Source organism: Somniosus microcephalus, unplaced genomic scaffold (assembly GCF_052327205.1).
Source record: "Somniosus microcephalus isolate GS21.2 unplaced genomic scaffold, FLI_Smic_1.0 unresolved_chr2, whole genome shotgun sequence".
NCBI lineage: Eukaryota > Metazoa > Chordata > Chondrichthyes > Squaliformes > Somniosidae > Somniosus > Somniosus microcephalus.
The window spans coordinates 49,134,262-49,149,938 of NW_028225180.1; the positions used below are offsets into that span (position 1 = coordinate 49,134,262).

At 42.5% G+C, this 15,677-nt stretch overlaps 1 protein-coding gene across 1 annotated transcript in view; it reads right to left on the reverse strand.

The window, feature by feature from the left end:
• Nucleotides 1–3,460: 3,460 nt before the first annotated feature.
• The window catches only part of LOC147092613 (NACHT, LRR and PYD domains-containing protein 3-like), a 34,648-nt gene continuing 22,431 nt past the window's right edge, over nucleotides 3,461–15,677 (reverse strand). The window contains 8 exon segments of the mRNA XM_085975745.1: nucleotides 3,461–3,601; nucleotides 3,746–3,913; nucleotides 5,359–5,529; nucleotides 6,488–6,658; nucleotides 7,237–7,261; nucleotides 7,264–7,406; nucleotides 10,949–11,035; nucleotides 12,198–13,935. Coding sequence (XP_085831871.1) covers nucleotides 3,514–3,601; nucleotides 3,746–3,913; nucleotides 5,359–5,529; nucleotides 6,488–6,658; nucleotides 7,237–7,261; nucleotides 7,264–7,406; nucleotides 10,949–11,035; nucleotides 12,198–13,935 — 2,591 coding nt within the window. The 3' untranslated portion in view covers nucleotides 3,461–3,513.

A 15,677-nucleotide genomic window follows, 5' to 3' on the forward strand; every position in this document is an offset into this window, starting at 1 on the left:
TTGCCTGACAGTTGCCAAAGGGACACGGCAACCTACTTACCCAATGCAGGGGAGAGGCGCCTCAACAATGGCTCGGCGTCAATCTGCAGTAAAAATAATCCACGGCTGAGTACTTCCTGTCAAGTGGAGCCAATTCATCTCCAGCAATTAATAGGAACCTGTCAACAGAATATAATTTAAAAATCACCAACAATGGAAGCAGAGAACGTCCCACTCAGGAACGGCACTGATGAAAGAAGAAGGAAGAATGAAAGAAAATCAGACAGAGATATTTCCTACATACAGCGCATTTCACAACCTCAGTGATTTACAGCCAATTAATTACTTTTTGAAGTGTATTCAATGTTGCAATGTAGGAAACGTTACAGCCACTTTCTGTACAGTGAGGTCCTACAAACAGCAATGAGATGAATAACCAGATCATCCGTTTTTAGGATGTCAAGGGACAAATATTGGCAAAGTCACCGTGAGAATGCCCCTAATATTCCTTGAAATAGTGGCATATTTACTTCCACCTGAGCGAGCAGATGGGGCCTCGCTTTAGTATTTAATTCTAAGTTCCCTCTAAATGTCGGCACCTCAGACAGTGCGCCGCTCCCTCAGCACTGCACTGAAGTGTCAGCCTAGAATTATGTGCTCAAGTCTCTGGAGCAGGACTTTAACGCGAGGTTCTGAGTCGAGATTGTTACCAACTGAGGCACAACTAACACGCTTAATGAGCCACTTTATTAGGGGCATCTTGACAAAGTTTGGAAGCAAATTCAATAGTAACTTTTAAAACTGAATTTGATATATAACTAAAGTGGAAAAGCTTGCAAGGCCAAAGGGCAGGTGAATGGACAAAGACACGATGGGCCGTATGGCATCTTTCTGTGCTGTACCATTCTCTGATTCCATGATTAAGGTGTAACTGAGTTCAATGAGTGAATCAGAAAGATACAAACAGAGGGATATAGATAAAGGTGTGACTGAGTACAATGAGTGATACAGAGTGTCACCAGCAGAGGGCGATATAATGACATAGTGATTTTAACGTAGTAAAACGTCACAAGGTGGTTCACAGGGACGCGATCAAACTAAATGACTTGCACAGCAGAAATGTAAAATCATCAGCAAAAGATGGCAAGAAAATGTTCGGGATTATTTTTGTACAAAGTTTTGTAAGGAATACTTGAAGGGTAACATGGGTGGAAGAAGAACCTGTAACATCATGATACAGGGGCAGAGATAAGATACAATCTTGCCATTATATAGCACCTGGCAGGGAGTCGCAAAGTGCTTAGTGGACAATGAGTTAACGTGAACTGTAGTCACTGCTGAAATGCAGGGAATGTGGCAGCTAATTGGTAAAGAGAAAGATCCCACAAGCAGCAATGAGATCAATGGCCGAATACTGAGTGCAGGAGCGAGTTTTTGTTTCAGAGGTAGTAATACCATCTCTGAGTCAGAAGGTGAAGGGTTCGAGCACGGCTCCCAAACAGCTTCTGATCAGTAGTGACTGAAATATAGTCTGTACATTAAAGCTTTCCAGAAAGTCCTCAAATTGAGATATCCAGTTTACCATGAGATAAGGTATATCCGTGTTGTAAAGGGAAGCATAAATGTTTAGGTTGCTAATCCCTAAGGGCGAATGACAGCCAGATGAATAGCGAGAGCCAGACATGGAGAGAAGATTTGTTTTGGGCCTATTCAGCAACATTCTCTCAACACCACAACCTTGCCTTTTGGAGGCGCTGTGACTTTGTTAAGGCAACTTTTGACGATCTTTCCTCTGTTAGGAGAATCCAGAACAAGGGGACATGACCATAAAATTAGAGCAAGGCAGTTCAGGAGTGATGTCAGAAAACAACACGGAGATACCTGATCTTATTGTAACCTGTGTATCTCAATTTGAGGACTTTCTCCAAAGCTCTAATGTGCAGACTATATTACAGACTCCACTCGTTGGGATCTGTGTAGAGCTTGAGTCGAACACCTCGCCTTCTGACTCAGAGATGGTATTACTACCCCTAAAACAAAAACTCGCTCCTGCACTCAGTATTTGGCCATTTATCTCATTGCTGCTTGTGGCAAAGGCTATTGGAAATCTAGAGCTCTCTCCTAATTGTTGCTGGATTTGCATACATTATAAAAGTTACTGTACCTCAGAAGTACGTGAATTATAACATGCAAGTTTTTTCCTCCTCCGATTACCTGTTCCTTCCACTATCCACTAATTACTGTATGGTGATTTATTTGACATTTCTGACTAGTGATATTTACATTAAATGATACAGTCGCACCCCTTGATTTGTCAGTCTGTGCCCCATGTAATATCTAACACCGGCTCATTAATCTTGTGTGTGCTTGTTCTTCTAATCTAATCATTACCGCTTACAATGAATTAGTGGTTCCCATCCCTTGATTTTTGACATCTGATGAATACAGTGATACTTCACAATTTATTATACCAGAGTGAGAAGTAAAACTGTATCTGGTGGGAATGTAAATTAAATAAGAGAATAATGTACAGCAGGTCCATCAGTATCTGCAAAATTGTTTCACTTCAAAGGAGTTACATCACCAGCAACATGAGCCGAAACATCAACCTGTCTTCTCGCCGATAAATTCTGACGATCCTGCTCTGTATTAAGACCACTGTCTGTGTTTTTAGGCCCACAGTGGTTCTGATTGTGGGGCCCTACGTGGGCCCTGTCCATTTACTGCAGTGTAGTTTCCACTGGCTCACTGAACTTTCACACCTTGTTACTCTTTTTACGGGCGAGTGAATTTGCCACTTCAACTTCTTTATTTGACACTCTCCGGTACCTATGTGTAATTCCAGCTGTTTAGAAATTCACCCTCCAGTGTGCAAATACCAGGAATAGCAATGGAACAGATCCTGCACTAGATACATTCATTCAGCAACTGTTATTTCCTTATTTTGGAAAGGCAGAAGATGATTTATAATTTCAGTCCGAGTCCATGTGTGAAGCAACGTCAGGAACTTCCCCAACAGGAAACTCTCCCTGGCTCACCACAGGCACTGGGTGTTGATCCCTATTGGATAATGGGATCCAGCCCCGCTGAACAGACCTTGTCCCCATCCGGAACCCACACAGGTTCACTTCCCAGCAGGGTCACTGGGCACTGATACTGAGAACGAAGCCTGGGTAATGTTACCCCCAAACCCAGTAACACTGAGTGCAATTGTCAGTGTCCCACTGCAGCCCAGACTGAGCCGCACCCTTGGCCCTTCCTGTCTGTGCATTTCCCCAGTGTCCCATTGGGGAACATTCAGCCTCGGATATCCTGCAGAAGCAGCGCTGTGGGGCCGGGTGGCTGAGTCTCGTGACCCTGTGGCTGGGCCTCTGACCTCACAATGGGAGATGACGTGAGCTCAGCTTGAGCTGGAAACCCTTAAAGGGGCCGATAGGATTTACACCCAGAGTGCAGCCTGTTAAGCGGGAGGGGCAGAAAATCGGCCAAAAATGGTCATATAATGAGACCAGTGATGGTCATCAATTGAAATGTTCACACTTCCACTCTCAGTCCGTGTCTTGTTCCCTGCAACAACTTTAGCTGATTCTCCCCATTTGAACTGAACCGATTCTTCCACAGCCTGAAATTAAAAATTAAAGTGGAAATAAACAGGGAGATTGCGGTTAATATTTCTGTAATAATTACAGACCAATATTACCCATGAAAGTGACTGGATCACATTTATATTTTATTTGTGACATTAAACATTAACAGAAACACTCACATGATCCGCTCCAGACTCCCGCAGGTCAGTATGAGGCGGCGGAGAGCGGGGACAGCTTGGTCTGTGAAGGAGTTCAACTCCAGGTTCAGAACCGTCAGTGACTGGTTTCTACTGAGAGCGGAGGCGAGATCCTCGATACAAGAATCTGTGAGACGGGTATCATCCAGCCTGGGGATCAGAGAGAGAAATAACAGGAATCAGAGTAAACCCCCAGTGTTTATTCGTAACAGTACTGTTGATTAATGTCAATGTGCAGTGTTTATAAATAACACTATTACCAAAAACAGAAGGAAGAAAAAAAGGGAAGGAAAGAAAGGAAGGAAGGTAGGAAAGGAAAGAAAAGGAAAAGAAAGGAAGGAAGGAAAGAAGGAGGAACAGACAGACTGACTTGCATTCATGTAACATATTTTTGACCTCAGGATATCCCGAAGTGCTTGTCAGCTAATGAAGTACTTCTGAGCTGCATTCATGTTGTAATATAGGAAAAACGGCAGACAAATTGTGAACAGCAAACTCCCACAAAGAGCAATCTAATAATGACCAGATTACCTGTTTTTAGTGATGTTGGTTCCAGCTTTATCGGCTTGTCCTGCCAATTTCAAAGCACGTACACCCCCATGTCTCTCTGCCCCTGCAAACCCTTTAATATTATTAAACCCCTTTTATTTCAGCGGAGGTGAAATGACTTTGTCCACTATTTTAACTTGATCTTCTCTTGATTCCCCTTCTGGATATTGGTGTGGAGGCTAATGCATCTTATAAGGAGACTAATGTACAGGGCCTTGGTAAGACCATACCTGGAGTATTGTGCACAGTTTTGGTATCCTTGGAGGCGGTGCAACTGGATTGATTCCTGGGATGAGAGGGCTGTCCTATGATGAGAGAGTGTGTAGAATGGGCCTATACTCTCTGGAGTTTAGAAGAATGAGAGCTGATCTCATTGAAACATACAAGATTCTGAAGGGGATTGACAGGGTAGATGCTGAGATATTGTTTCCCTGGCTGGAGTGTCTAGAACTGGGGGGCAGAGTCTCAGGATAAGGGGTCGGCCATTTAAGACTGAGATGAGGAGGGATTTCTTCACTCAGAGGGTTGTGAATCTTTGGAATTCTCTGCTCCAGAGGGCTGTGAATGCTGAGAATTTGAGTATATTCAAGGCTGAGATAGATAGAGTTTTGGACTCATGGGGAATCAAGGGATATGGACATTGGACAGGAAAGTGGAGTTGAGGTCGATGATTAGCCATGATCTTATTGAATGGCGGAGCAGGCTCGAGGGGCTGTACGGCCCACTCCTTATGTTCTTATAAAACAAACCCCTTGTAATTTATTGGAGCCCTTAAACATTTCACCATAATCGGGTCATTCTAGAGCAGACTGAGACTCATTTTAATGTCTCACCCCAAAGGCTGCACTGGAGTGTCAGCCGAGATTTTTGTGCTAGTCTTTGCGGAAGGACTTGAACCCAGAACCATCTGTCTCAGAAGCGAGAATGCTGCCACTGAGCCACAGCTGACAATTAGTTCTTATCACACTATTACTGATAGTATTAGTTATATACAGTGTTAGAAATCCAGTCATTATAACCACAATCTCACACAGTCTGGTACTTACCGCAGTCTCTGTATTTTACAGCCCTGGTTCTTCAGAGCCGCAGACAGTAGTTTCGCTCCTGAATCTCGCAGTTTATTAGTGCCCAGGTCCAGCTCCATCAGTGACTGATTTGTACTGAGAGCGGAGGCGAGATCCTCGGCACAAGAAGCTGTGAGACCGTTTTCATACAGCCTGGGGATCAGAGAGAAATAAAGAGAGAGATAGATACCGAGAGATAATACAAATTATATACAGTGTTTATTAACAACTATTACTGTTATACAGTGTACATTTAAGTCTTTATTAATAAGCGTAATGGCCCGTATTTTCCGATCGGATGCTTCCTACGTGCGGATGCCTCCGACCTGGAAAAAATCTACGCCCATATCTGAGAGCTCTGGAGGTCTGGACTCTTCCGCTCCTGGGCCTCTCCTGGAGCGCACGCAGAGGGCCAGGTATCCCAGGGGCGCAGGCAGTTCATCTTTCAAAAGTATGAATGGAGATCACTCAAAAAACACAATAAAATATTAAATAAATTTTAAAAACATCATGTTTTTAAAATTACATTAAATTAAACATTAAAAAAAAATTGGGGAAATTTTTTTTTAAACACGGCTAAAAATAAACTTAACTTTTTTAAAAGTATTTTTAAATTAAAAATGAGTGAAAACATTCTTTTTTACTTCTTTAAACTCTTATGCTGGTAAAAGCAGGCCTTATGCCTTACTTTTACCAGGCGTCAGATTCTTAAAGGTTTTCAGCGGGTGGAGGGTCTCCAGAAAGTGGAACTCACCACCCGCAGAGGCCCTTCTCCAGGGCAGGTGTGCGATCTGCGAAGAGCATTCTTGGCAGATCGGAAATGTCGGTTTTCAGCACAAGCACTTCGTATGCCCGAAACCGGCACTTGTGAGGCCCCTACAGGTGTGTACACGGCTCGTACACACCCGTAGGCCTCGGAAAATACAGGCCATGATGTTAATTAACACTCTACATTATTACTAGTATCGGTAATATTCTTATAAATGAACACTATATATGAAAGGAATAATGTGCAGTATTTATTAATAACACTATTACTGATACTAATAATAATGTTCAGTGTCAGATATCCAGTTATTATAAGCACAATCTCACACAGTCTGGTACTCACCGCAGTTTCTGTATTTTACAGTCCTGGTTCCTCAGAATCGCAGACAGCAGTTTCATTCCTGAATCTCGCAGGTTATTATTACCCAGGTCCAGATCGGTCAGTGACCGGTTTGTACTGAGAGTCGAGATGAGATCCCCGGCACAAGAATCAGTGAGACAGACACCAGTCAGCCTAGGGATCAGAGAATGAGAACGAGAGAAAAAAAGAGGAAGGAGAGAGGAACCAGGGTTAATCGGCTGTGTTTTATTAATAACACTGTTGCTGGTACCAATAATAATGTACAATGTTTATTGATGGCAAGATTACTGATATTAATAAACACATTATTAGTAACAGTATTATTGATAATAATAATGTTCAGTGTTTATTAATAACACTGTTACTGATACTAATGATAATGTACAGTGTTTATTAATAACATTATCACCTATACTAATAATAATTTGCAGTGTTTATTATTAACAGTATTATTGATACTAATTCAGTTATTTCACTCCTGAATCTCCCAGTTTATTATTACACAGGTTCAGCTCTCTCAGTGAACATGTTATACTAAGAGTGGAGACGAGGTCCTCAGCACATGAATCTGTGAGACAGACATCACGCAGCCTGGAGTTCAGAGACAGAGAGACAATATGATTTAGGATAAATCCCAGTGTTTATTAATTATACTATTACTGATACTAATAATAATGTACAGTGTCAGACATCCAGTTATTATAAACACAATCTCAGAGTCGGGTACTTACCACAGTTTCTGCATTTTACAGTCCAGTTCCTCAGAGCCGCAGACAGTAGTTTCACTCCTGAATCTCCCAATTTATTACTACTCAGGTTCAGGATCGTCAGTGATCGGTTTGTACTGAGATCAGAGACCAAATGCTCGATACAAGAAGTGGTGAGATCATTTTCATCCAGTCTAAAGATGATAACGGTAGAAGGATAAATCGGCCCGTCACAAGGATTTTAACTAGTAAATGGGGGAGGGCTCAAGTGGAAATTGTAGTACAAATAATAGGTCAAAAGCAAACGAAAGGGAGGAGAGTAGACAAAAGTCATAAATTGTGCTTTAGGCAAAGAGAAAACTTAAATATATAAAATGATTAAACCAGGAGACAGAAATAAGAAACATGCGAGTAAAACATTCGAGGTGAAGGGCAGGTTAGGGAATCTGGCGCAATAAGTGTTCATTATACAAATGCACGGAGAATATGCAATAATTCAATGAACTGCAGGCGCAAATTCAACTTGGAGTGTATGACATGGCTGCAAGATGGTCCGGACTGAAAACTAAATATACCAGGTTATAAGGTCTGCAGGAAAGACAGGGAAAATGGCAGAGGGGGAGAAGTAGCCTTAGGGATTAAGGCTGAAAATACATTAATGATAAGAGAGGTCAGCAGGCAATGGAGACTTTATGGGAAGAATTAAGAAACAGGAAAGAATTTAAACTGTAATGGGAGTTGTGTATGTGCCCCCTGGTAGCTGTGAAGTGCTACATTGTATACATGCAGAGATAAGACATGCGTGTAGCAAAGGCAGTGTGGTTTTAATGGGGGATTTTAACTTCCATATAGTTAGTGATGACAGATGCATATCTTTCAGAAAGGTAGTGACTTTCTTGAGTGTGTCTGGGATAGTTTTCTCCAACAATATGTTCTAGAACCAACAAGGGGACAGGCCATATTAGATTTACTAATGATTAATGAGCTAGATTAGTTAACAGCCTAATGGTGTGTGATCATTTATCCAATTGCGAGCATCACATGATCGAGTTCAACGTAGTGTTTGAAGGGGGAAACGCGAAATAGCTACTAAAATTCTAGGTTTTGGTACGGTCGACGTCAGCGGGATGAGACAGAGATTGTCCAAGTAAACTGGGCCAATGTGTTAATGGGTAAAACGCCAGAAGATCAGTGGAGATGTTAAAAAATAATTTAAGGTGATACAGAACCAGATTATACCCGAGGGGCAAGAGCACTATTTGCCCAAAGGAAACAACCATGGATGACTAAAGAGGGAACAGACAGCAAAACACTAAAAAAAAATACAAAAATTGAAAAAATAGCACAGATCCTGGTGAAAGGTCCACAGATCCTGATACAAAGAACAGCAAAGGGTGACAAGACAGATAATAAGAGCTACAAAAAGGAAGTATGGAAATAAACTTGCAAGGGTTGTCAAAATCAATACGAACATTTTTTACAGTTAAATTAAGAAAAATAGGGTAGTCAGGCGCAATGTTGACCCCTTGAAAACTGATATATGTGATCTTGTCAATGACAATAAGGAAATGACGGGCATGTTGAATAATTACTTTGCGTCAGTATTTACAACAGAGGAAGAGGATAGCATGTCGGAAATCACAAGGAAACTAATATTGAATCAGGGACAGGGACTCAATAACATTAACAAAAGCAAAGTAGCAGTAATGAAGGAAATAATGGCAATAAAGAGTGACAAATCCCCAGGACCAGATGCTTTCCACAGCAGGGATTTAAAAAAACACATGAGCACATTGCAGATGCCTTAAATATAATCTTCCAAAGTTCTCTCGATTCAGAATCTGTCCCTTTAGTTTGGAAAATTGAGCATGTCACTCCGCTACTTAAGAATGAGCAGGGAATTATAGACCAGTTAATCTAACCTCTGTTGTCAGGAAGTTAGTGGAGACTATAATTAAAGACAGGGTGACTGAACACCTTAAATTATCAGCTGATCAGACAAAGCCAGCATGGATTTGTGAACGGTAGGTCATGTCTGACAAGCCTGACTGAATTTTTTGAAGAGGTGACTAAAGTAGTGGACAGGGGAATGTCAATGGCTGTTATTTATATGGACTTCCATGAGGCATTTAATAAGAGACTGTTAGCGAATGTTGAAGCCCATGGAATTGGAGGCCGATTACTGACTTTGTTAGGAAATTTCCTGAACCACAGTAAACAGAGGGAAGGGATAATGGGCAGGTGCTCTACTTGGCAGGATGTGATTAGTGGTGTCCTACAGGGATCTGCATTAGGGCCTCAACTATTCACAGTATTTATTAACGACTTAGATGATGGCATAGAAAGCCATATATCCAAATTTGCCGATGACACAAAGATAGGCGGCATTGTGGCAGTGTAGATGAAAGCATATAATTAAAAAGCAATATTGATAGAATAAGTAAATGGGCAAAACTGTGGTAAATGGATTTCAATGTAGGCAAGTGTGAGTTCATCCACGTTTGACCTAAAAAGGATAGAGTGGGTTACTTTCTAAACAGTGAAAAACTAAAAACAGTGCCAGTCCAAAGAGACTTGAGGTACATGTACATAGATCAAGAAATGTCATGAACACATGCAAAAAATAATCAAAAAGACTAATGGAATGCTGGCCTTTATATCTAGAGGACTAGAGTACAAGGGGGTAGACGTCACGCTGCAGCTATATAAAACCCTGGTTAGACCACACCTGGAGTACTTTGAGTAGTTCTGGGCACCACACCTTAGGAAGGATATACAAAAGCAAAATACTGCAGATGCTGGAAATCTGAAATAAAAACAGAAAATGCTGGAAATACTCAGCAGGTCAGGCAGGATCTGTGGAGAGAGAAACAGAAGTATCATCGACCTGAAGCGTTAACTCTGTTACTCTGTCTACAGATGCTGCCTGACCGGCTGAGTATCGCCAGCATTTTCTGTTTTTATCTTGCGATGGATATGTTGGCCTTGGAGGGAGTGCAGCGTAGAGTTATGAGATTAATACCCGGAATCCAAGGGTCAAATAACGAGGAGAGATTACACAAAATAGGGTTGTATTCCCTATAATTTAGAAGGTTAATGGGTGATTTGATAGAGACTTCAAGATATTAAAGGGAACAGGCAGGTTAGATAGAGAGAAATTATGTCCGTTAGGTCGGGAATGGAGGATTCGGGGGCAAAATATAAAAAATGGAATCAGGCCTTTCAGGGTGAAATTAGGAAACACTTCTACAAACAAAGGGTGGTAGAAGTTTGGAACTCTCTTCTGCAAACGGCAATTAATGCTGGATCAATTGTTAATTTTAAATCTGAGATTGATAGATCTTTGTTAACCAAAGATATTAAGGGATATGGGCGAAAGGCGGGTATATGGAGTTAAATCGCAGCTCAGCCATGATGTCATTGAACAGGCTCGAGGGGCTAAATGGGCTCCTCCTGTTCCAATGTTCCGAGAGAGAGAGAGAGAGAGAGAGAGAGAGAGGGAGAGGGTGGGTGCATGGGACAGAAGAAATAACAACATCAAACAAGGTAAACACCCAATAATTATTAAGACTATTGCTTATACTACTGATACTGTAGTGTTTATTAATAACACTGTTACTGATACTACTAATAATGAGCAATGTTTATTAATAAATCTATCACTGACGCTAATGATAATGTTCAGTGTTAGACATCCGGTTATTATGAACACAATCTCACACAGTCCGGTACTTACCCCAGTTCCTGTATTTTACAGTCCGGGTTCCTCAGAGCCACAGACAGTAGTTTCACTCCTGAATCTCCTAGTTTATTGCTCCCCAGTCTAAACACAAAGAAAGAGAGAGAGTGCGAGATACAAACTGACTCAAATCCTAGATAAAAACTCTCCCTCTCGGATATTACCGAACAAATTGAAGCAACTTCAAGAAATTAATGTGCAGATTTTCCTGTCACTGCGAATGAATCCCAATCTGTCCAACTCCCCATATATTCACAGACTGTCAGAAACTGTACTTATTAAGGAAAGCGCTGTCTGTGTGAAGCCTTTAAATGTCCCTCAGTCCGGTCTCCTTCCCTGATGATCAGAATTACCCTCCGGGAGCTCAGTGGCCCCCCCATGTTCGGGGAAACTTGTTTCCTTTCTGCTGCTCCTTAAATCCCGGATTTTACGGAAAAAGGGCGATTTTCCCGGAATGAAAAGATAAAGCTGTGATTCCCTGTACTTTGTACATTATATTAATCTATATAGTATCTCGGGGTGAGTTATATCGTGAAACGGCGCTAACTGCTGCTGTAAAATCCGCCCCCCAGGATTTTATATAACAAGCAGAGTTTGTTCTGTCCCGTTACAAGTTTTAAATGTCGCTGTACTCCCAGTATATAGGGGAGGGGAGTCGCAGTTTATTCTCCATTAAACTGGCTCTGCATTTATTCCAGGTGTAACTGGCCCAACAGTTTTGGGGAATTTTCAGAAGTTCCCTCCCGGAGCGGGGCCTCACACACAGGGGGCGGATTATGGGTAATTCCCGGATTCACTGCCACCGGTTTACTCAGGAGCCGCCCGCTGTGTGCGAGGCCCCACCACTGGCCGGTGTGTGTCTGTACTCCGGGGCTAATACCCCACAATACGTTAGATTGGAACCTTATCATTGAAGTGTCGGTCTGGATTACCACCGTGGGGCCTGTATCCACGACCTTCTGATGCAAAGACGCAAGTGCTGCGCGAAGACTCTTCTGTTTCAGTGACCAGCATTTGCTGGTCCGATCAAGAGTGTAACATCCGTACTTGTTCACAAGCATCAATTTTAGATTCCCCAGTACTCAGGGAATTACTGACCGATCCTCTTATTATTGGTCATATTTGTGTTGAATCTGCTTCACTCTGGTTTAACTGAGCTGTTTGTTGCCCTTCATTACGGAATAACAACACAATCCGTGACTGTTCTACAATTCGCCCAACAGTTAGAAAACAAATAAACAGTTACCTCAACACCCGGCATTTGTGCAGTACGGGTCTCAGCCGCCGGAGTCCTTCACACTGAATGGAGCACTCCCGTAAATCAAGGTGTTTTATTGTATCACAGAGTCCAAGTACATGCGAGACGGCCACACAGTCAATCGGGGTCAGTGTCATGCCACTAAATGTAAGTGTTTCCACAGATCCCACTGTTTTCCGAGCCAGTGCTTTATTCTGAGACTCAAACAGGTAGTGGAGTGTGTTCAGGAGGTCCCTTTGACCAGTTTCACTCTCTGTGTTTCCAATCTGTCCTTCAATCTTCTCCTTCACCCAATCAATCACTCGGCAGGTGGTTTGATGAAGAAATGGACCCAGAAACTCCTCCAGGGGCCGAGCTGCCTGTGGGGAGGAGAGACCAGCAACAAAACGGAGAAATATCTCAAATCGCCCATCTACCTTGCTGTGGGCTTCACTGAGGATTTTCCGGATGCCCCTGGGATCTGGAGTCAGGAATTGTGCGAGTGCGGCTACAAACTCTTGGATGGTGAGGTGCGGGAATGTGTACACCACGCTTTGGGCAGAATCATCTCTCTCCAAAAGTTCCATCATGAACCCAGACAGGAACTGGGAAGGTTGCAGATTGTACTTGATCAAATCTCCATTTCTAAACACAACCTTCTTCTCGGAGACTCCTGTGAAGGCCATCTCACCAAGCTTCAGTAACACATCACGGGGGCTTTCAATCTCTCGGCCATGGTTTTTCAGAATGTTGTAAATATAGTAGGAATATAGTTGGGTGATGGTCTTGGGAACTCGCTGCTGTTCCCTGTCTCTTTGTGTAAAGAAGGGACCCAGTGCCAGACCGAGGATCTTGCAGTAGGAAGGGTTGTAGCACATGGTGTACAGGATCTCGTTCTCCTCCACGTGTTTGAAAACAGCTGCTGCCACCGTCTGATCTCCAAAAAACTTGTTGAAATATTCCTTCCGTTCTTCACCAACAAATCCCAGGATTTCAGACCAGACACTGGTCTCAGCCTTTTCCAGTAAATGTAATGCAGTGGGGCAGCTGGTCACTAGCACTGAACATCCTGGGAGCAGCTTGTGCTGTATTAAACTGTACACAATTTCAGACACTTCACACCAGTCTTCGGGATCTGTGCACATGGGCTGAGGTTCTGTATTTCTCCGATTGTCATCAAAATCGATCCTGTCCTTGAATTCATCCAAACCATCGAATATAAACAGCAATACCTCTGGGTTCTTCCAGAGCTCTCCCAGAATATTCCCAAAGTAAGGATACAGATCCAGTATCAGATTACTCAAGCTTATTCTACAGTTAATAGCGTTCAAATCCCGGAATTTAAAGCTGAAAACAAATTCAAAGTGTGGGTATATTTTCCCAGTGGCCCAGTCATAAACAATCTTTTGTACCATTGTTGTTTTTCCAATCCCCGGGACTCCGCTCACTGCTGCTGAACTCCCAGATTGGGATTTTCTCTGGGAAAAACAGCTCTGGAACAATTGGTCAGTTCGGATTTTTTCCAGCTCTCTCCGGAGATGTTTCTCTCTCCACACTTCATGGTCTCGGCCTCTTGCCAGCAGTTCATGTTCTACAAGTGTCCGATCTCGAACAGTAGAAATGACCGTTAGCTCAGCGTATCGATCAACCAGCTGAAAAATCTTAACCTTCTCCTTTATTAGGATAGTGTTCACTCTCAGTGTTTCAGTTTGTACCCGAAGTGTTTCCTTGTGTTTCTGTTGAACGTCTTCAATTAGAACAGACAGAAAGTGGTCTCAATGTTAGTTGTATTGACAAAAAAACAACTTCTCAACACCCCTTTATTATTCATTGAAATGTTGCAAGCATGAATTTACAGCTTTAATAGAGGTGTGTGTGGAAATTAAACTCAGTTAATGGAAACCTCGCTTTAAAGTGAGCAATGGCTGAGAAAAATTTCAAATCCTCACTTGATTCTAACATTCACTGAACATGGAGATTACTATGAAGGTGATTTTTTCCCTCTGATGGTATATACTGTCCGACCTGCCCTGTGCTATAGAAATCTCATTATACATCCACACATGATCCTGGTTATATGACAGCAGAGGATCTAGTGGATCAATATGTGAAACGGTCTGTGGAGCTTCCCTTCTGCCGCAATGGATTGGTTGCTCATCGAGAGGGGAATGTGCAAAAGATCCACTGTTACTCTATCAGGTCCTGGGCAGGTTATCTGGGGTAGTGTGCGCACTGGGAGAGGGACAGACTGTGAATGTACAGAAGTTCCACCGTTAGTGTTTCAAGTCTTGGGGAGGTTATCTGAGTTAGTGAGGGCACTGGGAGAGGGACAGATTGTGAATGTGCAGAACTTGCACCGTTAGTGTGTCAGGTCCTGGGCAGGTTATCTGGTGTAGTGTGGGTACTAGGAGAGAGACAGACTGTGAATGGACAGCAGTTCCACCGTTAGTGTTTCAGGTCTTGGGCAGGTTAACTGGGTTAGTGAAGGCACTGGGAGAGGACAGACTGTGAATGTACAGAAGTTCCATCATTAGTGTGTCTGGCCCTGGGCAGGTTATCTGGGGTAGTGTGCGCACTGGGAGAGGGACAGACTGTGAATGGACAGAAGTCCAACTGTTAGTGTGTCAGACCTTGGGCATTTTATACAGGTTATTGAGGGCACTGGGAGAGGGACAGACTGTGAAAGGAGAGAACGTCCACTGTTAGTGTGTCAGATCCTCGGCAGGTCCTGTGTATGCTTCTAATCACCTAATCAGAGGAAGAATGTTATTGCAATGCTGAAGGTGCCAAGAGAAATAAGATGATTATGGCACAATTAATGCAGAGGAAAGGGTGCGGTGTTAGATTGGGTTCGTTTGGAATTAGAGACTTTGGATATTGAATTATTGATCAGAATTTCTAACAGAATTCACAAAATTAATGCCGGAATGAGGAAAATAATGATCACAATTAATTAAGAGAAAACTGACACTAAGACGCCAGGAGTAAGATGGAAAGTCAGGGTAATCTTTTTCACCAAAGGGTAATAGAGCGGGAGACCAGTTACCAGGGAGGACACTAAGGGGCAGTGTAATTGGGGACAAGAGACAATTAATTGTGTTTCTGTGGATTCACGGAGAGGAGGGGCAGGTGGGTTCATCTCTAATAGGACCGATTTGTTTGGACCAAAGTGGCCTTTTTTCCCCCTAAACATCCTCCTGTTGTGTTTCCGAAAATGTGAATAGTTTTGCAGTAATTTTACACTTATATTCTTTTTATATAACTCTGGTCAGAAAACCGATCAGAATCAAAAATAGAAGTACTGCCCACTTCACTCAGTATTACATCAGGGAAGAAAAGAGTGAGAGTTCATTTCAACAGTTACAATTATTACATTCCATCGTTTCATTTGGATATGAGTTTCCTACAATGTAGTTTATGAAAATTACAAATATGTTTCTGATAATCAGTAAATTGGGAATCAAAAGCCTCCTGAATGAATGGACGCTT